General features: G+C 46.7%; 1 protein-coding gene across 2 annotated transcripts in view; it reads left to right on the top strand.

Annotated features, from left to right (window-relative positions):
* Positions 1-22,880, top strand: part of CCT1 (chaperonin containing TCP1 subunit 1) — an 88,419-nt gene that overhangs the window by 48,986 nt on the left and 16,553 nt on the right. For both annotated transcript variants that reach the window (XM_065434625.2, XM_065434627.2), the window contains exons 8-10: positions 6,791-6,966; positions 9,437-9,560; positions 15,024-15,216. In XM_065434625.2, the coding sequence (XP_065290697.2) occupies positions 6,791-6,966; positions 9,437-9,560; positions 15,024-15,216 (493 nt within the window). The remainder of the gene's footprint in view (positions 1-6,790; positions 6,967-9,436; positions 9,561-15,023; positions 15,217-22,880) is intronic.

Below are 22,880 nucleotides of genomic sequence, written 5' to 3'. Positions count from 1 at the left end.
AGACATGGCGAGCGCCAGCTCTAGGACTCCAAAGTACGGAAATGTGCCCATTCACGCGGATCCAAAGTACAAGAAGGCATCTGGGCGGCATTGCGTTGTTTGGGTGCCAAAACAACCAGCGCTAAAAGAGCGGGTTACTTACTGCTGTTTGCAAAGAGCACAACACACGTAGGGAATCGGGCCGGTGCGGTGTTTTCAGCTTGCACCGAATTTCATCCGCAACGAAGAACGCCAAGCTGCGCCACCGGTGGATAGCTGCAGTGAATAGGAAGAACTAGCAACCCAGTAAAAATGCACGAGTCAGTATCGCAGGTGATGCTTGGCAGTTGCGTGCTTTCAAAACATTTTAACTCAAAGGGGACCATTAAAAAACGCATTTGAAAAGTCACGGAGAGCACAAAACGAAAAGACCGGCTCGAGCGAAGATACTGTTCCAGGAGAGCAGGCCCTGTCTCTACAACAGCCCCTACTGCTCCACCGGGAGAATCAGTGAGGCTATTTTGAAGCTAGAGCCCCGGAAAGCGCGAGAATGGTATAATCCGGCATGACTGATACAGAACGAGCGCCGCAGGCGCGAGAAAATGTGTCTGATGTACCGTGCTTACGCAAGGAGAATAGGTGACACCAACGAGGAATTTTCCGCATGCTTCTGCGCACTTATGGGAGAAACACCGCTTTCCGCGAAACTCGTCGCGAAGCATACGCCCGGGCAAAATTTTGCCGCGTGATGCATGTTGAAAAGTCAAATTTTCATAAAGCTTTATCACGCAACCTTTAATACCATATGGCAATAACACAGTGCTGTATATTCCTTCACAGATTACGTGCTAAACATACGGATATTTTACAGCTCACACGTGTTCTAGCATATAGCACGCGGTTTGTACAAACGTAATAGCGTACTTACCCGATGTATTCGCTTCTGCAGTTTGCACGGCACTTAGTGTGGCCATTGAGGACTTGCATGAGGTCTTGAAGTTTGATTGAATCGAGACAGCGAAAATGTCAGGTTAGAAAAAACGCTAAACACACCTTCCGCCCAGCTAAAAAGCCCAAGTTTCGCTTTTGCGCCGGGTCGGATCTCCCGGTGTGGCAGCCCAGGCCTCCTACTTCGCGGCGCTTGGGATAGATGGCGCGGCCAGCGCTCACCACTACGGCAGCGCGCTTTGAATTCACGGTGTTCTGGTGTTTAAGCCCCGACACCGCCACCTGGAAAACCGGATCCGCCGACCCACCGGGAGCTGAGTGCTGCTCTCGAGTGGAGTGAGCTGTGTCAAGCGTTGGAGTCTCGCCGGAAGTCGCCATGCGGGAACAGTCGCGTTTGCTGTGAGCTCTCGGCCCCCATGCCGATCCGATCTTGTCCTGTATAACGACCTGTAAATAATGTATAAAGTCCCTTTCGTTATTCTCACCGGCGCCTGACTCGGAGTCTTCACTACCAGCGCTCTGTCACAAAACGGGTGACGAGCGCTACGGGACCACCTCAAGTCGTAACACTGTGTCCGGAACCACTGCACAGGTCTCAGCAGAACATTTTCGGCGTCAGTAGCGTGCACATCGGAAGGCGACAAATCCTAGCCTCCCGGCACCCGCTTGCCGGCATTCTCCAGCGCAGTCTGCGCGGGCACTGTCGGCGCCATTAGAGACTTGACGCCATGTTTCCGTATGCCACGTTGGATCACCGAAACCTCGACACAGCACACAAAGCAAGCACCACCATGCTGACACCAGTCACACAAACGAAAAAACGTGGCCTGCTCGCAGCGTCGTGCCCGAAGAAACAAATCAGCTGCTGGATTGTCTTGACATGATGGCTTACTAAGCTGAAACCGGAACTGCTGCAGAGCCACTCTATCGAACCAGGCAGAAGCGATGATGATGAGTGGGGATTTCCAGTAGCGCCACTTCTTAGGGCAGCAAGGAAGCTCCGTGCAAAACAAAAATGGCGTTCAGCAAGTCGAACTATAGCCTCCTCTATTTTTCTATGGTCGAACCATGCACCGGTCAGAGTCGATGCATGGTGCTCTCAACCGAGTTGGCTCAAGGAGTGTCCGAAAAATCAGACGAGAGGTTGCAAGGTGTCCGAACTTTTCGCAGTTGTTATACATTATGGTCTATGGGGAGAGTGGTGGTGCCGCGAAGCTAACCGAATAATCGGGCATGTCTGAATTTTCGTAGTCCGGAAAATCGGTCGGCGACTGTAGTCCGAAATCTGCACTTGCTTTTGCGCCAGCTTCAGCTTTACAACCGCGGTGTGCATGGATTCCAGCTGCTGTGCCAACACTGGTGGCAATCCTTTAGCATGCATAAAATCAATTAAGGAGTCGATCGACGACAGTGCACTTTGCGTGGTCATCGAGGTCGGGGTCAAGGAGCCACTGTCAATCTCGTTGTAACTTTCGCTGCTGCCGTCGCCACCGTTGCACAACTTTGCACATTTTCGGCGATCACCTCGTCAGTGACCTCATCGCAGAACGAGGCAGCACTGTCTGCAGTCAAAAACTCCTCCTTCGACGCACTACCTGTGTCACCAGTAGGAACGAGCTCCTAGAGCTCGGTTATGTCAGCGGCTTGCACCGTGTTGGTCTCAGTGGGTTGGGGAAGTTCGACCCTACACACAAAGCCCACCTTTTTGAAGCACTTGTTGATGAACCACTGGTAAAGCGGCTCTTCAACATCGGCGCGTACAAAGGGTCTCTAACCCTTTCCCGCTGATCGGCATGGCCGCTGATAGCTCCTGCCTTCACAATCACGGTGCTCCCGGTTTTCAAGATGGTTGATATCGTTAACTGGGCGAGTTCGTACTTCTTCACAAGGGCGCTCACTTTGAAGCCACATTGAGAGTCGTGCAAAATATCCATCTTCGTGTCAAGCGACACAGCTTTGCGCTTTGTCGGCGCCATCTTCGAACTGGGTTGAACCGTTGGTTGCACGCTGCTTCAGTGGCGTCAGCCTGGTATCGTGAAAGAGAGAGATGCGGGACGGGCACCACCGTGCCGCTTTGCTTGTAGCTTTTTTTTTTCTTTCTTTCTCTGTCTTTCGGAGCAACTGTGGCCGATGCGCATGAAACAGCTAGCACCATCTTGTGGCACGGTGCGCCTACTCAGCTATTCTTCGGTGCACAGGTGGGGCGGGACGCGCTGCGCGGTAATGGTGGCAGATACGAACTTACAGAGGTAAACATCGCCTCGTCTCGACATCGTTCGTTTCAGGGAACTAAGCAACGCAAATGTTACGATTATTTGGCACGGAAAACGCCGTCTAGACGGCAAAATTTTGATCGTTATATCAGATATGCAGTGAATAACCTATCGTTATAAATGTTTTTTTTCCCCATAGACCTAATGCATAAAATGACTCTCATGTCCACCCATCGTTATAACCGATATATCGTTATATGTGGTATCGTTATAAGTGGACTGCACTGTATTTATGTCATTGACCCGCAAAGGGTTAATAATTCCCACCGCTCGCTATAAGGGCACGTAAACCCGCAAAACAGAAATGAAATAAGGTACATGTCATAGGTATGCCTGTGATATACACCTCTGCTTTACTTGGCAAACCAGGAACCACATCAAATTGACTCACAGAGGAAAGAAATACAGGAATAACAGTGAAGACCAAGTAAACAAGTGAAAGCGTAAAATGAATATTTCTAGTGGTGTTCTTCTAATGAGCTCTGCAGGAATTATAGTGAGATATATTTGTGGAACAATCACAGTTCTTCTGGGTCCCTCTTTTACTGCTCCACCAACTGAAGTGCCAAAGCCCATAGAGTTTCATGCAATAATTGCTAGAGGGAACTCCGGCGGTAGTGTCTATGGGAGCTGCAATGGGAGGGTTGAGCCAGCATGGGAATTATGGGTGGTACATGGACTGCGTTCTTCCGGCTTGATATGGCTTCGTAGCTTTGTGAACTCATCATTTTCAACAATGTACTCCGCAGTAAATAATTAAATAAACATTATTAAAATTGTCCAACCGCAGGATTCGAAAACAGGACCTCTAGGTGTAGACGCCCAATATTGAAACCATTACACCACGGTCGCATGCATCAACAAGTGACATATAACGCCCTTATGAATTTATATAGTGCCTTGAGACGCTAGGCACGTTTCGATTTGGCTGCTACCTGCTGTACCTGCTGTGGTTTCTTAGTGGCTATGGTGTTGGGCTGCTTGCCAAGCACGAGGTCGCGGGATCGAATCCCAGCCGCATTTCGATGGGGGGTGGAACCCGAAAATGTTTGTTTACTTAGATTTAGGTGCACATTAAAGAACCCTAGGCGGTCCAAATTGCCGGAGTCCCCCACTACGGTGTGCCTCATAATCAGGTAGTGGTATTAGCACGTAACCCCCCCCCCCCCCCTTTTTTGCGACTTGGCTACCTTGACAAGTTGAACAGTTGCAATTAGCAGTGATTGTTTGTGTTCGCAGCATCTTCTGCACCCAGAAAAGTATACGTTGCTCTGAAGCTTACGACAATGAACTCATACAAAGCGTAGTAAGCGAATCCACAAGCACAAAGATCAGACAAATCCATGTGCTTCCCATCACTCCCATGGTGGCTCAACGATTGAAGCGCCAGGGTTTCCTTAGTACATTGTGGGAAACTCTATGCCGAAATTGACTGTATTATTTGGGATGTTGCACAATGATGCGTGGCCACGTAGAGTGCAGGATGCTGTGGTTCTAGACGTACTGCGCCCACCTCAGAAGGTTAGAACACCCTCATAAGCACAGCACAGAAATGCCTAGGTCGGGTGGCTTGACTGATAACGGTAGAAGCGCCATTGAAAACACACGGAATCATTCCGGAAACGAGTGTCGCCTTTCCTTGTGTGCCTTCACTGTGTCCGTGTCAGTGCGCTGCTTCAGCAGCAAGGTATGATGATCACTTATCACTTTACGGAATAATTCTCCACTTACATCGGTGTTTTCTCTACTTCCTTTTTAAATAAAAATTTTCATCCCTAAATATTTTCACAAACAATGGTTAAATATGTTATTTTTTGTTTTTCCTTCCCATTTGGCTGTTGCCTCGGCTCTCTCCCTTAGTAGACCGCTTAATTTTCAATTTCTTGCGACTCTTGTTTCCCATTGCCACTTTTGCACAAGAAGTACTCTACAATTAGGGGGAAAACCAGACGCGGTAACGGGTGACATTCATATTGCTTATGGGTTCACCGGTTATTGCTGGGTTTGATGAAAATTTAAAAATTTTTAGGGATGATTATGAAATGTGCATTGTTGAAAAGATACCAGTGGGGCCTTTCTAGTGGCAGCACCTTCAGATTTCAAAACAAGCATCGAAATAATGAGAAAGGTGAAAACATTTTGCCATTTTTTAGCAGGGAGAATATCAATCTGTTTCACGACCTCAGTTCAGTGTCCTTTCCCTTGACCCAGTCAGCGATTGCTTCTATCCCTTGGCAATAATCATACTGTAACAGCAGCCCAGTGCTGACCGCCGTGCCTTGTTAGGAATGGCAGTTTGCATGCACAAAGACGCACGACAGTGTGCGCTCACTGGGCTCACTCATATACGCCTTGTCAGATGCCGCTTCGTACTTTGTTATTGACAGTGTTTCAAAACACTTCGTTATCTATAAATGTAATTGTTATATTTTTATAGCTGTTAGATCAGCACAAAAAGGAAAGAAGCACTTTCTTGCATGCTATAAATCTGTTTCACTGAGAGTTGAATGTACCGTGCTGTAGCTGCGAAGCCAGGCGTGTTGATGTGGCGCAGCCCAGGCGTGCGATAACAGAGGAGCTGTTCCCCAAGATCACACCGCTTTTTGACTTGATGAGACATGCCGCACCGTCTACGCATGCGTAGACGCACTGACGCGAGCTTGTGTGCATCTGCTAACCTACACGTGGTCTGGGCTTAAGGGTACCTGGAGCCTTGAAATTGGGCATGGCTGTTGTGGGTAGCCTAGGACTTATCATGTACAGTCATGGTAGGAATTAATGTCCATTCTCGTACTCTTAGATAGTCCTTTAATTGCTTTGGGCCACATGTGGTCCTTTGTGCAGTCGAGTGCATTTCATATTCCACTACGACTCTGCAGCAATCACAAATGGCATTGTGGCCCGTGCCTAGACTAACCACTTCACCAGTTTGTCATGAAATGCTGACAAGCTGAAAATGTGGGATGCAGTTTCATCGCCACTATCTTAGCACATAGCTTCCCTCTCCATCTTATATGCTAAAAAGAAAGCAAAAACTCATTGTGTTGCTCTCTTGTGAGGACAGTAGCATTGGCACAGACTCTGACAGTAGGCTGTGAACTCATTTTCGTTTTTGCATCCAGTTGTAATGTGCTACGAGTAGCACAGAACATTTTGAAACATTCAGAAACATTTTGTTGAAATAGAAGTGTGCACATCAGATTCTGGCAATTATGTAATCATTACGTGCCGTCATTTTCTCCTGACACTGTTGAGGGCAAGGCGAAAGCATTTTCAGTAGGGCTGTGCTAATACCAAATAGTAGATCTCAAATTGAATGTTGAACTGAATCAAGAAAGAAAGCGGAATGTCATCGAATATCAATTTTTTTTTCACCTAAAATGATAGCCCAAGCTTTTTAGCTGTGCCATCCAGAAAGACTTTTAAGCAGCATGCGCTACTTTATTCCTACTGCTAAAACATGGCACCCTCGGCTAAACGGAATGTTTGGCTGCAGTTACGAGCTTAGTAATTAGTATAAAAATTCAGCTGTATCAATAGAAAGAAAATGGGCATTCTCGAACAAAGCTTGTCCGTTGCAATTTTCGCAGAGAAATGGACATCACCAAAGAGCGTATTTCCAAGATCTTGGGTGCTGGTGCTAATGTGATCTTGGTCACTGGAGGCATCGATGACTTGTGCCTCAAGTACTTTGTGGAGGCTGGTGCCATGGCCGTGCGCCGCTGCAAGAAGCAGGATCTTCGACGCATTGCAAAAGCCACTGGAGGTACTGTGCCGCATTTGCATGGTCTTTGTAACTTGCATTTTCTGCCTCCTGTCTTGAGCACAGGAGCAAGATTTACTTGGAGTGCAGGGTGATCGGTGGTACAGCCGAACCCACTTACAACAATAGTAAAGTGCCACGAAAATGCCGTTGTTATAAACGATAATTGGTATAACCGGGCTGCATGTAAAAAAGGAAATCGTAGCTGTTCCGAGAAAAGTGTTATGGCAGTGAGGCCAGTTCTCCACCCCACCACCTTTCCCCATCCGGCTTCTGATTGTGTTGACTTGTTTAACTCTGCTTCCCACGCGCTCCGATCTCGTGTTGTTAACAAGCCACGGCTGTTGGCGTTCGAGAATGACACTGCTATAACTGCAAAGAGGGGTCACAGGCGGCAAGTGACATACGAGCTCTGTCGAGGCATCGCTTCGGCGGTCCCAAGAGGTACCTCTTAAACAATGTGGGACAGTTGCCGCGGCAGCATCTCCGCTTGAGAAATCCAAAAGAAATGCTGGAACGGGATCGCCACAAGCATCTCGCCACGTACTTCCCCCTGGCTTTCACAAGAAAACCGCATGTCCGTCGGCCTTGGTTGCTTCACGCGAAGCTTGCAGACATCCTTCTCCAAGGCATCCAGGTGCTCTACGTAGTGAAGTAGAAGGTCCCTCGCGAAAACAGCCCCACGAGGGACTGAACCATATACAGGACCACCCGCAGGGACAATTAAATGGCCTACTCTACCGCATCGGCACTACCGTCGTGGCCATCACTGTCACTATCCGATGCAAGCACGTTCACGACGATCTCCTCATTTGTTAGAAGCACTTCGTTTCCAAATCTAGAGCAGTGCACTTTCTTTTCACTGGCAATGTAATGTATGCCGATGATCTGTGGGCAGATCAGCCATCTTCCGTTTCAGCGGCGAGTCCCAACGACCAAAGACAAGCATAAGGGACTTAATCTGTAAGCAGAATGGCTCAGAATGAGGGCCATAGAATAAAGAACAAACTGTGAGGACCTGGCCTAGTTAGCAATCTAGGTAGGGTGCTGTAATCTGGGAGCAGCGCTGGCAGCGTTGTCAACGCAGTTAGCGCGGTCCATTCTTGTTTCGTAGGGTAGCGCGGTGCAGAGCTATGGGTGCAGCCCATTCATGTTTGGAGGGGTGGAATGGTGACAGGAGAGATGTGCACGGTGGCAGTTGGGGTGGAGGGTGATCGTGCAGCTGCTCGCATTTCACATTTTCTCTTTTCTTTTCAAGGATTTCACATTCAATTACCTTTTGGTACGGACACCCAGCAGCCAGACCTCATTGTTATAACCGATAATGCGGCATGGAGACATTTTAGTAACCGGGCTTTTGCCCCATAGAAAACATACAAAAGTTGATAGTGCAGCAGCTTTTCATTGTTATAACTGACATATTGTTAGAACCGGTATCGTTATAAGTGGGTTTAACTGTATTGCCTAAGTATTATCTTAGTATAAAAGAGGTTAGGGAAGATGTATCACTTTACCACACATAGCACCTTTGCATCCTGCATGATGCTCGGATTGCTTTGTAACATAATATCTATTCACCATATTTGCTCGATTTTGACGCACCCTCGATTGTAACGTGCACCCATTTTCTGCGACCAGAAAAAAAGGGGGGGGGGGGGGGGAATCTTGTCTATTGTAATGCGCACCCATTTGCCATGACTTAAAGAAAAGTCCTTTACAGTACCACCCACCTCATTCTTTCATACAGAAATACAACTTCTCTCATTTGGAAAAAATAAGGATTTACTCCCAATGCACTGAATTTGCGATAAATAAAAAAAAGGCGCATTTTCACCGGAAAGGCAAAGCATCGATTATGATAGCAAATTAGTATACCGCTATATGAAAAGTAAGGATAGTAGTTTTATCGGCTGTATAAACTTTTAAACATTCGCTTACTAGCTAAATTAACAACCATGGTGTCACACACACACAAGTAAACATGAACACGTCTCACTCTATGACCGCAGAAACTCTTTATCAAAACGCTGGAGCGAGGAAGTGCTGTAGCAGGTGCGAGGGAATTGACATTTGTGCGGCCTCCAGCTTCAACACGAACTAAGCGACGAGAACACAGTGCGGTGTGCCGGACGCCGGACTTGTTGGTACGTCAAAGGCTTTATGCAAAGTGTGCCCGACACAGATACATACACGACGCTACCTTCAATGCTTTTATTTCCGGGAAGAGAGCTACATATACGCCTGAACGGATGCGTTGCAGAACATTTACCCAGAGCAAACTGATAACAGTGAAATTGCGACCTACATGAGACCCATAGTTTGATAGTGACTAGCATAGCACCACTGATCTTCACTCCGGTCCTGGAAAAGTGCAGTGGTCAGATGACAACTTGAGCCAAGGAGCTTTTGCTCCATGCTGCCAGTCTGCTGCATTCAGCATTTTGAATCGTACTTCTTTATTTCTGCTGTTCAGCTCAGCTGCTGGTCAGCTTGGCCAACATGGAAGGCGAGGAGTCCTTTGATGCAAGCATGCTGGGAGAGGCAGAAGAAGTGATTCAGGAGAAGATTTGTGATGATGAGCTGATTTTGATCAAGAAGTGAGTATGTGCCACTAGCCGTGGATCCTTTTCTCCCTCCCACTGTTGGCCTCTCTGCTGGTTTCTGTTGGGTCCTCTTGACTTTATTGTACATGTTAAGGGGCGACGCGGCTCTTGAAATCGCAAAAAATTTTTAAAAAATGTCAATTCTCAAAAATCGCGATTTTGAAGTCTTCATTGTCTAAAGTATTAGCCCACAGAGTATTATTGCTCAATTCTTTCTCGAAGTATTAAAAAAACGGCAGTTTGTAAGCGTCGGTGGGCCGGAATTGAAGGCCCAGCTCGAAAATTTTCCCTAATTTCAAGTTGCCAAAGCTCCAGACGATGCAGGGTGATCGCCGCCATCTTGGTCTCATTTGAAAGCTGGTTTTCCGTACTTTATTTTGGCGCCTTTAAACACGACGAAGGCATTCTGTGAGCGACGGTATCGGTGACGTTTTTGAAGGGTGAAATTCCGAAAGAGCCATGCTGATTGGCGTTTCTTTGCATGTTTAGCACTTGCGCTTTCCCTATGATGGCACAACAGGGGTCGCACCATCAAGATCTATGTAGACCTCGTTCGTGCACTTTTCATTTGTGCTTCGGTGCTGCAATGCTCACTTTCCCTGTAGGTTTGTTCGATTCAGAAAAAGGTGCATTGCATCACAAATGAAAAGGTGCAGGGGGTGCCAGCTATGTTGTGCCGGGCTGCGCGCACTCACTGCAAGGTTCAAGGGCGCACCGCACCGCGGCGGCACCTTGCCTTGCACCCCGTTCAATCGAGCACGGGAGTGCTTGGGGAATCCTCGGGGAAACCTTGGGGAATCGAAAGGCTATGTACAGTGCACCCTGAGTAGATGCAGAAGGTGCAGAGAAACTTGGCTGAATTGGATAGACCTTGTGGCACGACAGGGATCGCGCTGTCGGGATCAATGTAGCGACTACATTCGCATCCTTTCGATTTGTGCTTGCCGCTTTGGTGCTCAGTGTGCACGTGTAGCAATGGCGCATTCCCTGTGGCACACCAGGCGTTGCACCGTAGAGATCAGTGTAGCGACCATGTTCGTGCCTTTTTCGTTAGTGCGTTGCTGCTGCGGTGCTCACTTTCCCTGTGGCACAACAGGGATCACACTGTTGAGATCAGTGTAGCGTCCGCGATCGTGTTCGCACCTTTTCTGTTTCTGCTTGACGCTGTGGTGCTCGCTGTGCACATGTGGCAATGGCGCATTCCCTGTGTCACACCAGGCGTTGCACCGTAGAGATCAATGTACTTTTCGTTTGTGCTTTGGTGCTGCGGTGCTCACTTTCCCTGTGGCATGATGGGGGTCACACTGTCAAGATCAGTGTAGCAATCACGTTTGCGCCCTTTCAGTTTGTGCTTGACGCCATGGTGCTTGCTGTGCATGTATAGCAATGGCAAGTTCAATGTGGCACACCAGGCATTGCAGCGTAGAGATCAATGTAGCGATCACATTCTTGCCCTTTTCCTTTATGCTTCGGTGCTGCGGTGCTCGCTTTCCCTATGGCAGGCACAACAGGAGTCGCATTGTCGATATCAATGTAGCGACTGCATTCGTGCCCTTTCGGTTTGTGCTTGACATCGTAGTGCTTGCTGTTCATGTTCGGGGGGTTTCTTTGCATGTTTAGCACTTGTGCTTTCCCTGTGGCACAACGGGGGTCGCACAGTCGAAATCAGTGTAGCGTCCGCATTTGCGCCGTTTCATTTTGCGCTTCAACGCCATGGTGTTCGCTGCGCACGTTCATATGCTTGCGCATAACCCGCGTTTACGAAGTGAAATGTCACTAATTCTTTTGCATGAGCCCTTTTTCTTGTTCCATTTCTTTTTCTTAAGTGGCTAAATAGGTGCTTTCCAAGTATGCCAGACATAAGAGTTATCATGTTTTGTTACTGAAGAGAGTTGTCACATGCGGTCTACATTGAATGAGCTTGACAAAACTCACTCAACTGAAAGTTCTTATCTTCATTATTATTACTGTATTTACTCACATAATGATCACACTAGCGTAATGATCGCACACCTGAATTTTGTTGTCAAAATTGTATTTTTTTTAATTTCCCATGTAATGATTGCACCCCGAACTTGCCGCAGCGATATGTCGTGTGCCAAGTCTAGCTAATATTGATCGCGCTTACCATCTGTCGAATGCTACACGAATGACTCTTCAAGACAAACTAAGCAGTCTGCACGCAACAAACATGCTTAAGTAGATGCCTTATTTCATTACTTTCATCACTTTCCGCCCTTCCATGACTAAAAAAAAGCTGCAACCAAACTTGCCTTTATTATGTGTAGGCTTTATAATTGTTGTGGTCAACACCAACAAAAAAGGCGCCTTTTGATTCTACTCATCTGCACTGGTGGGCACGCAACAAATCGCGAGCGGAAACTATAGTAGCCACGTTTACACTGATACGTTAAAAGTGTACCCTAGTCATACGCCGACGCTTGTAACACAGCTAAGATATTCACCCACTCTTAGTGGAAACGTGCCGTATTAGGATAGTAGTGAAGACAGATGCCACAGTTTCCGCAGCATGCCGGCCATGTGTTTCTATGTCACTGGCAGCTAAGCGCGCCCATCTGTTTCTGTCCCCTCAAAGTAGACATGGCTGCGTTATTGCCACAAACTTGCCGTTATTAACGATATTATTCATTACTGATAGGGAAGAAACCGTTTCAATGCACGTAATGTACTCGCGAGAAGAAAAAAAAAACGCGTTCGGCACGTTTGGCTTGCTCTGCCAGCTGCCATTTTTGTTTTGGTGTCCCGCAGCAAACGCGGGCCGAAAAAAAAATTTGTTTTCTTTTTGTGGGGAATGTAACCCGCATAATGATCGCACCCCTGATTTTGCGTCAATTTTTCCGACAAAAAAGCGCGATCATTATGCGAGTAAATACGGTAAAATGCAGGAAATGTGGTGATAGTAACTTTTCAGTGCGCATAGTTAATTGCCTGAAAGTGTTAATCACAAGTTTTACCCTTGTTTGGGATGGAAAATGTTGGGGAGAGTTGTGAGCATGGATGTGCCAGAGCGCACTTCCATCTCAACAAAGTATTGCAGCAACTAAAAACGTCATTGCCACACTGGTCAGTGGCTCCTTGTCCACGTACAGTGACTCCATGCAAGTTAATGAAGTGGAACTAGCATTATGCAAAAGTGGCTCCTACTGAGCTAGTTTGTACAGTGCAATCTCAATATAACAAACTTCAGTGGACCGTGCCAAATTGTTCGTTATTCTGAAAGGTCGTAATAGTGAAACCATCAGAATGAGCCATTCTGCCCATCAAACCATCAGTGTCCCAGTTCTGTCAGTGCCACTCTATGAGCCATCCATGAAAAGGGAACTGTTGGCTCCTGGCCTGTGCTCTTGGTATTGTTCAATATATTCCGCCACCATGGACCGCCGATGCACTGTATAGTGATAATGGTGCCACAAAAGAAGCGACAACGCCTTTTAAAGCAGCGACTCACCTCCAAGCTCAAAGATCCTTTTCTTTCCTTCCGCATATCTTATCGCAGACACCACAACTGCCTTGCTGAAGGCAGCCACCTGAATTATTCTAAAATGCAAGTGTGGGTAAACTACACCATCAGGAAAAAGCAGGCCGTGTGGCCTCATAAGCACGGAGGTTACGTTTCTTAGCATGCCTAACTGCTGCTGAAGAAAGAGGCACACCTCTGTTGCGTACTATTCAATGCAATTCACAGAATTGTATTATCATTTTTGTTGCTGAGTTAGAGTTGTAAATTTGATAGTTTCGTTTTTTGAAAATGTTCTTTCTGCCAATATTTAATAAGAAATTGGCGACCTTAAAGCATTTTGACCCGTCTCAACAGAACATGTGCTTGCAGAACCTGATATGTGGTCCCCTTTTTCTTCTCCCCCTAGGTGGTCAAAATTAATGTGGAGTCTCTCATTATGGCGTGCCTCATAATCAGATCGTGGTTCTGGCACACAAAATGCCATAATTTTCCTTATTTCTTCTCTCACTGTCTCAAGTTTTCTGAGCTAATGCGCCATGGCACGCGCTTTTTGCACTGTGGTGTCATGCCGACTGCCATGAAGGATACATAATCCCCAGATTTTGGAAACTGAATACAGTCGAACCTCGATATATCGAACAGCGCGGTGATCGCAAAATAGTTCGATATAGCCAGAATTCGATATATAAAATCACGTAGAAAACGCGTCAAAAACTAGCACAAATCATTCGATTAACCAATCGAGGCGCAATAGATACTCACATGAAGCTTCAAACAAAGTATTTATTTGGTTCGCTGAAAGTACTGAAGCAGCGTAGCCTGCTTCATATTGGCAACCGCGTGCTTGGCCACGGCGTCCTCAACATAGTCCAAACGGTCCACAAGAGACAGTCCAGTGCCTTCTATTGCGCCACAGTAGCGGCTTACACCGGCCAAAGCAGCTACAGCCTCAGTTGCAGTTGGGAGCGGGGCAACATCAGCGCTTGCTGGATCAGCCTCGGCAGCGTCTTCCTTTGGCCGCTCAGCAGTCATTTCTGCCGCGATCTCACGTCTGTTAACTCCGCCGCTGTTACAGTGCTGTCATCACCACCAACGAAGTCCTCAATGCACATGCTGTGTGGCTCAGCACCGACAAAGCGCTCCAACTGGCTCCACGGCCGCCTCGTTCACGCGCATACGGCGGGGGCAAGCCCTGCCGTGCGCGCGTGATCCTTGCCCCCGCCGTGCGCGCGTGGTCGAGGCGGCCGTGCTGGCTCCAAACCGCTGCGTGTGTTCGCCGCTACGTTCAAATGGCGCCCTCGGCGCAACCGACGTGGGCAGCTGTCGTACGCAGCAGTCTGGAACGCCCATTGCGCCGCCGCTATCTTCGAGAGTGTTGCGGGAAAGCTCGCCTCTTGTCAACAGAGTGCACTTGGTCTGGGGCGGTGGAGTTCGATATATCCATTTTACATCCGGCCCCGTTCGAAATAAAAAATTAAAAATGCATGCGATTTTCCACGTGATATAGAAAGTGTTCGATATACGCAATAATTTGATATATCCGTGTTCGATATATCGAGGTTTGACTGTAGTGGTCATTATTCTTAAAAGTTTAGTATCCTGAAGTTTGTAGTACTGAAGTACCTTTACATTGAAACTATAAGCAGTTAGCAGGGGATTTCTGAGATGTTTGTTAATCTGAAAAATTTGTTAATGTGGTGTTCTAGAGATGAGGTTTCACTCTATTAGCCAAGTCTAGATAGCACTATGCAACTAAACCATCACAATGAAAACCCAACACCACTCGAGGCCCATGCCACGTGCAAGCACAATACAACCTTGTGTCGTGCTTGCCTTTGTGACATAGTGACGTGTTGCTGTCTAGACTCGGTCAGAATACCATAATGTTGCATGTTCAATAAAGTGTCACATTGTGGGCAGCTTTTGTTTCATAATACCACTGTGGAAAAAAATCTATTTTGCACATTTGTCACCAGGCCTAAGGTGCAGACTGCAAGCTCCATTGTAGTACGTGGTGCCAATGACTTTTTTGTGGATGAAGTAGAGCGGTCAATCCACGATGCCTTGTGTGTGGTCCGCCGAGTGCTCGAGTCCAAGACTGTGGTGCCTGGAGGTGGGGCCGTAGAAGCTGCACTCTCCATCTACCTGGAGAACTTCGCCACTTCTCTGGTGAGGGCGTTGCCCCATTGCAGCTTTTGCAGTAAACTCTAATATGCATTCAGTTTTTGTGACAGTTGCATGCTGCATGAGTATGCTCAGTCTCTTTTCATAGAGATGCACTGAAGGGCTGATAGCACAATCAGTCTTGCATCATTCTATTTCTGTTTTAAGGGCGGCTAGTATCTTGTCAGTGTACTTGGATGCCTGTGCACCGACATGCATTTATGAAAGGAAGCTGTGCAATCTCACTCACAGCACTGGATGTGCCAGTTGTGCTCTGTTAATTTAAAATTCTAACATCTACCAGACTGCCCAACATCTCTTTCCATGTGACAATTGCAGCATCTAGACTTGCTCCATGCAACTGCGAAATGTTGGTTGCAGTTATACACTGGTTCAAATTGGGTACGCATTCAATTTGGGTACTAATTGTTAAATGTTAATTAGTCTGCCAAGTAGTCTGCCTCTTGTATTATTCAACCGGGCGAATATTTCAACCAACTTTGTCAGTCCCATCAGGGTCAAATTAGTGGAAGTCAACTGCACTTGGCTAGACCAATGATAGTTTCCAATTTGGCTAGACCAATGATAGCTTCGAAATGTGGGTCGCATTATAAAGTGGTTCAAAGTGCATTCAAGTTGGGGACGAATTGTTAAATGGTAAATCTGGGCAAATATTCTGCTTGTATTATTCAACCCGGTGAATATTTAAACCAATTTCATCAGTCCCATCAGGGTGAGATTAATGGAAGTCGACTGTATGGGGCTAGACCAATGGCAGTTTTCATGTGCAAGAATCAGCTAAAAGACGTTTTTTTGCCGAAAGTTAAAATACACACAAAACCCGACACAATTGGCAGCGTTCGTCACACGAATAGAACACAGGTTACCTCACCCGATAGCTGGCGGAACTGGTGCACACTGCATGCACTCGAGAATGGAAGTGCTATGCCGATTGTGCCAAAGCATCGGGCCACACCAACCTGCTCAAAAACACTAATATTGAATGAAGTCACAAAATTTTATGCAATGTGCGTGTGGTGGGACGACCACACAGCTATCTTTTGGCTAGCATTTACCCCTGGAATCAAAGCCTAAGCAATTCGTTTCACCACAGGGGCCTTTGAAGTGTCGATGTGTTTGGTCGAGCATTGTATTTTGGTTGCAAATAACACTAGGTTGTTTTGTGCTGTACAGTGCATTTTTAATGTTTTATATAAGTCTGATGTGTTTGCGTACTATACAGACTAGCTAAAGATGATTTCAACTGGCACTCAGTTTGTGGGATAGTCAGGAACGAAAGCCACGCTCTGAGCTGAATGAATTAGTCCATTCAGCATGTAGCTCAGCAGCTTCATTATACATTTTTAGGGCTGGCTTGTGCGCCCTATTGGTAAATCTGTGCTGACTAAGAGGAAGCTTTAGCTTGGGCCCAACTCTGATGCGGCCTATTCAAATACATGTAAAACAGAATGTTTTTCTGAGATAACCCCTGTGCTGATTTTAATGAAATTTGTTGCATTTGAAAGAGAAAGTTAAATTCTAGTGACTGTAGGAAGCCGAATTTCGATGTAGGTCCTGAATTTCGTTAATAAGATTTCCAAAAATTCCAGTCTGAAAAAAGTAGAAGCACGAAGTTTACGAATTCATAGCTCTGCATCAAGAACAGATGTCGCGGTTCTGTAAACAGCATTCATTAGATCATTCAAAGTGGACAAATGTGATATGTCATTTAATATTTTATGTGAATTTGTTACAATGTTTACAAGGATTCTGCAAAAGCTGTATTTCCATATTACTAAATTTTTTTAGATTCATGTGTAACATATTTTGTCCACTTTAGATGTACTATTCAATGCAATTCACAGAATTGTATTATCATTTTTGTTGCTGAGTTAGAGTTGTAAATTTGATAGTTTCGTTTTTTGAAAATGTTCTTTCTGCCAATATTTAATAAGAAATTGGCGACCTTAATCAAAAATTCCAAACCAACAGTCACTAGATTTTAAGTTTTTCTTTTAAATGCAACAAACCTTGCCAAATTTGGTGTAGTGGTTGCCAAGAAAAACTAATTCTCCTTTTACATGTATTTAGATAGGAGCACCCGAGCTAAAGCTTCCTCTTAGTGGCGATTACCTTTTCATGTAATGTTCCAAATATAATTCACACCTGCACCACGTCCGGTTACCGGGGTGATATTCCAGCACGCTGACAAATGACCTGCTTGTTTTCGCTAAACTTCTTGACCAGAAATATCCAATAGGAACCGTAATGGTCACTGGAATTCGGACTCCAGGTACTCTGTTTCCTGCACAATCACACCACAGAGTCGGACTTTTGCCCCAGCAAAACGCAAGCTGAGGATGGAAAGTTTGTTTTAGTCAACCTCGGTGGCTAAATGGTGTTGTGTCGGCAGCGGCAGGCAAGTGGGGGCCCCCGACCAGCGAACGTGCGCGAGCGCCAACGCAGAGAAGGATGACACGGAGCTAACTGCTCCCTATGAAAACCGGAACGAAGACTCGGCCGACCCGCGGCCGTTTATTGCTAAAAAGGACTGCACATGCCAGATGACACCGCCTGATTGGTCCAAGCTTGTCACATGACAGAAGGGGGAGGGGGCGCCATCTAGCTAAACAACTACAAAACATACATGTACGATGACACAGGGATCTGACAGGGGGCGACACTACGACACTACACTACGGGACCGCATCACTTGACGCTGATGCTGCGCCGGTCGACTGCCTTGCTGCTTCGCTTGACGGTGACGCTGCGCCGATTAACTGCCTTGCTGCTTCCTGCTCCTCGTCTGCAAAGTACTTTCGTTGTCCCTCACGCCCGAGAGCGCTGACGAGCGCGGACGCTCGTCGCGTGTTAGTCCAGTCGCCACCGCCGGCTGCTTCGAGGTGGGCCTGAAAAATTTTTTTCCATCGATACCAGGGAATTAACGGTGGCTCGGGCACTTCAAGAAAAACGGGAAGGTTCGCCGCAAAAGCCATGCCCGGTAGCGTGCGGGGGAAGACACAGTGCAGAAGACAAGCCGGAGCTCGAGTAGAATGGAGCAGGGCAGAACAAAGGGGGCGAGAAGGCCTAGGCTCGGAAGCCTTGCAACGCCAAGTGCGTCGGCGGCGTTTGCAGGCCGTGCCGACACGTAAAGGACGCTTCACTTACGAAGCTCGTTGGTTTCCCGGGGTTTCGGTCGGAACCGCTGCGGGAATCCCATCCTCGTCGCCTAAAAATGTGTCGGCAGCGGCAGGCAAGTGGGGGCCCCCGACCAGCGAACGCGCGCGAGCGCCGACGCAGAGAGGGAGACACGGAGCTAACTGCTCCCGATGAAAACCGGAACGAAGACTCAGCCGACCCGCGGCCGTTTATTGCTAAAAAGGACTTCACATGCCAGATGACACCTCCTGATTGGTCCAAGCTTGTCACATGACAGAAGGGGGGGGGGCGCCATCTAGCTAAACAACTACAAAACATACATGTACGATGACACAGGGATCTGACAGGGGCCGACACTATACTACAAATGGCAATTGTAAAAACAGGTCGGAGAAAATTCAAATAACGTAAATTGTGTTTACGGCAACTATGCTAACGATGCCAATTCTGCATGTTGAGTCCGAAAATTTTAACAAATCATCATTCAGCATCCACAATATTGGTCATTGTTTTACAGTGGCTTGACGCCTCCAGTGGAGCTGCGAATAAGCCCAAATAACCTAGCTTGCACAAAATACTATATTTGTCGACGACGTCGATTGGAAAGCCAGTGAAAAATCTTTTTCTTTAAAAAAAATATAACTTCTTGGCAAGCATTGTGGAATATTGGCAAAAGTGCAATGAGCAAGGAAGTAACTTTACATTTATTCTGTGGTATTCTGCTATTCCAACTGAATGTTGACAAGAAGGAGTAATCCACTTAATTTATAATTACATTTATTCTGTGGTATTCTGCTATTCCAACTGAATGTTGACAAGAGGAGTAATCAACTTAATTTATAAACGAGCTGACGGTGGAATTGTCCGAGGTGGGTGATGTCCCTAGTTCAAGATGCCGTGGGCCTAGTCTTGTCAACAAGACTTGAAAAATAAGAGGGCGTTATGCAAATGGCCTTCACTGTATATTAATGGGTGCAGTTCATGGTGCTCACTGTGAGTACCGTATTTACACGATTGTAAGTCGACTCGAATGTAAGTCGACCCCCCCATATCGCGTGACTGAAAAAAAATAAATAAATAAAAGTGCATACCCGAGGGCGCATTCGATAACGAAAATTTATTAGTAGCTGACATGGTCACTGGACTACTCGTCTTCACTAGTGCTGCCATCGTCATCGTTGCTGCGGTCCCACAGTGCGTCGTGGTCCAGCGAAATTTCAAATTTGGCAAACATCTTGCAGAAGAGCAGCCCACGCCAAATGCACCTAACCACACGCAGCCGTCAGGGAGGCTCTTTTGACAGGTCCGGTTGGCGTAATTTCGCAGCCTTCTGCCGCCAGGCACTCATTGTACTCACGGTGGAGCAGAACCTTAAAATTAAGGCGAAGGTCCGGGCTTGTTTCATGACCACGTCGCACTTCACTGGCAGGGACCGATCACGCATTTCAGCGACGTACGCCGTGAGCTTAGCCTACAGCTCCGGAAAGCGTCCAGACTTCGGCACGTGGGAAATTTCTCACTTGCCGTCACAGGTGAAAATTTCGCTTCGCTGCAGTCGCCACTCTCGCACCACCCGTTTAGAAACATCGAAATTGCGGCCCGCTGCGCAGTGATTTGTTTCTTTGGTGTAAAGGATGGCAGCCCTCTTGAACGCTGCTGTGAACGAGTCCCGAACGATTAGTGGGCCTGGAGCACTCATGACTACTGGGGAAGCATAGAAGTAGCTCGTAGCCGGCAGTCAAGTGGAACGCGTCTAGCCTTTAAACAGAAAAGAGAAACCCGCAAGCGCTGTCTGCTCTTCCATGAACTGCCGATGCTCCCCGCAAGCGCCGCCGTTCTGAGGGTGCCGCCGCAAATGGGAACAGCGGCGCTTCCATCAACTATCGACATCCCCTCCCCCATCATTGTTGCATGCATTGTAAAACTCTCAAAAATGTTGAAAAACCCTTCCGAAAAGCGAACAAACACGCGGGATAGCGAAAAGATACGGGTAGGGCCATATAGGAAACATAAAATTGTAACTACATTGTAGCTCTTGTTGGTATTGTTTTTATTGGCGGCGCCACGTTTTGGTTTCGATTGTAAGTCGACCCCCCAACTTCAGACTTTCAAATTTTAAAAAAGGGGTCGACTTACAATCGTGTAAATACGGTATTTCTTGTTTATTGTGCATCAGCAGGCTTAATTAAGCTAACTTAATCATTTCCCTACCCGATGATGAGATGTCAATGAAAAAGTTGTGGACGTTGAAAAATGGTCGATAACAGCATCGAAAGCAACCTAGGATTCTTGCGGAACTTCTTTCTAGCGAAAAAGAAAGACCATAATTTTAATTTCTTTGTGTGTAAATGCTGGGCGCGCGACGTTCCCGCGTGCCATAAAAGGCATCAATCTCAACGCAAACGTCATCATACGAACAATGGGAACGAGCGGCCACGTGCTGTTCTTGATGCATCAGATGCTTTTGGTGCACATCTTCAGTCATTATGAAATGTGAAATAATGCGATCTTGTAACTGTTCAGAAAGCAAACCGTTACAAGGCCACGTAATATACACAACATACTAGATGAGTGTTTACGTTTGACACCACTGATTTCACTGGCACGGCGAAATGTTTTCACGTGGTTTTTATTTTTATTTTTTAATTTTGTGGGCTTTATTTTCACTTTTTCCAGAAAAAAGGACCACACAAAACTTAGGTTGCATTGAACACTGTTATTGGTCAAACTTTACATTGGCAGCTTATGCAATAAGTAAGTTAATACTGTATTTACTCCAGTTATGAATGCGCAATGAACACAACCCCCACAATGGTGGAACAGCTCTGCCATTTGCGCCCAACTGCTGCGCTGAGAGTGGACCTTTGCACCATCCTGCGTCAGAACGGCACTTTAGTGGAAAATTGCACCGAGCTTGTGCTAAAGCAAGCATTCAACCGAACCCTTCCTTCCATCAATGCCTCGCAGCTAACATAACTGAAATCAAAACCAATAGCATGCTGTCGTTATCATCATCGTAGAAGGAATCGCAGGCTTGTTAGAGTCATCCAGTTTGTCGTTCCTGTATTTTTCTCCAACGGACGTACAATGTAGTGCCTCTGTACCCTCTTGCTCACGCTACGCTTTATTTCGGTGTTCGTCGAACCCGCATAGTACCGTGAAGTTTGCCGAAGGAAGATGTCACATTCTAGGATTAAAAGTTAGCTGTTTTGACGCTTATGAGTGATATAAGGGTTTTGTAAGAGAGCTGCTGTGATCAGAATTGCATGTTGTGCATAGTTTAGAACGGTATTAGCAAGCACATGTCAGCTTCCGCATGTCTGAGCTAGTGAATAGATTATGATATTAATAGTGCCATCAGTTTACTGCACGCGGGGATGTGGGCCAGGTTAATTTTGGCATTATGTTTAAGCATTCAGCATGAACACAAAGGGGTGTTTGAGAAAGGAAACTGTGTGAGTGTTCGTCGCTGGCCTAAGTGCGTTCCACTGTCATGTTTTATGTGCAGTGTTCTTGAACTTCCTTGCCATGACCAGATATTGCGTCTGATTTTCGGTTACATTATCTGCCTTAATGCTTTGAATGCAAATATTGCAAAGGTGGAAAAATAAACATTTTTTGCATAACTTCCTTAGGTTGTGTCGTGCTTTATTGAATAAAATTAGGGAAAGCGAGAACCTACAACACCGTTTATTGCTTTTGATAGCCACAGATTTACAGGACTGAGGTCAAATGTGTCACACGGTGAGAGCCACCACTTCGATAGGTGCCGCCACGTATGCTGCCACATTTTTTGACGCAAAACTATTGTCGAGTTTGAGTTGCTGTGCTACATCGGTGAGATAGCATCTCCAACACAAACGCGAAACCCTCCTTGCGCAGGCACAATGGCACTGACACTATTTCTTTGTTCAAAAACTCGGTAATGGACATGGCGTGACATGAGTGTATGAAATCATGTCATGTTCAGCGTAGGTACGCTACTCTATCGATCTTGCCATGAGCCTTTGCCCACAAGCTGTGACTGTCGCACTGTGTTACATCATCGGTTAATAAACCAGCGTTTGTTGATGATCCATCTGTGGTGCCTTCTCGGCACTGTATCTACAAACCCTGCCGTAGCACCCTTTGTGCGTCAAGGTGTGAAGGAGGCGTGATCACGCTCGCAGGGTAAGCCTCGCGCAAATCTGTCTCCTCAACATATTGACTACATGAGTCAAAATTTGCATGGTATGTAGTAAGCACACGTGCATTTGACCCTGTGCCAAAAGTGCTTGCTGCTGCGCTGAATCTGCTTTTTGCCTGCGCCAGGACTTGTGCCGAAAGGTGCAATAGGTGTTCCACCACTGCCGCTACTTGTCCAATCAGAAACTGTGTTTTTTCTTTTCCTCGCATAATGATAGCATCCCGAACTTGATGCCATAAAGTAGGAGACATGCGTTGTGATTTGGTGCACGTAGCACGACTGCCTCGCTAATCAGGAGATGATCATGAGAGGCAGCATGTGGGTG

The sequence above is a fragment of the Dermacentor albipictus genome, chromosome 5 (genome assembly GCF_038994185.2).
Source record: "Dermacentor albipictus isolate Rhodes 1998 colony chromosome 5, USDA_Dalb.pri_finalv2, whole genome shotgun sequence".
In the NCBI taxonomy this organism is placed as follows: Eukaryota; Metazoa; Arthropoda; class Arachnida; order Ixodida; family Ixodidae; genus Dermacentor; species Dermacentor albipictus.
The sequence above is the reverse complement of the archived record's forward strand: the minus strand, read 5'-3'. Positions and strand labels throughout refer to the sequence as shown.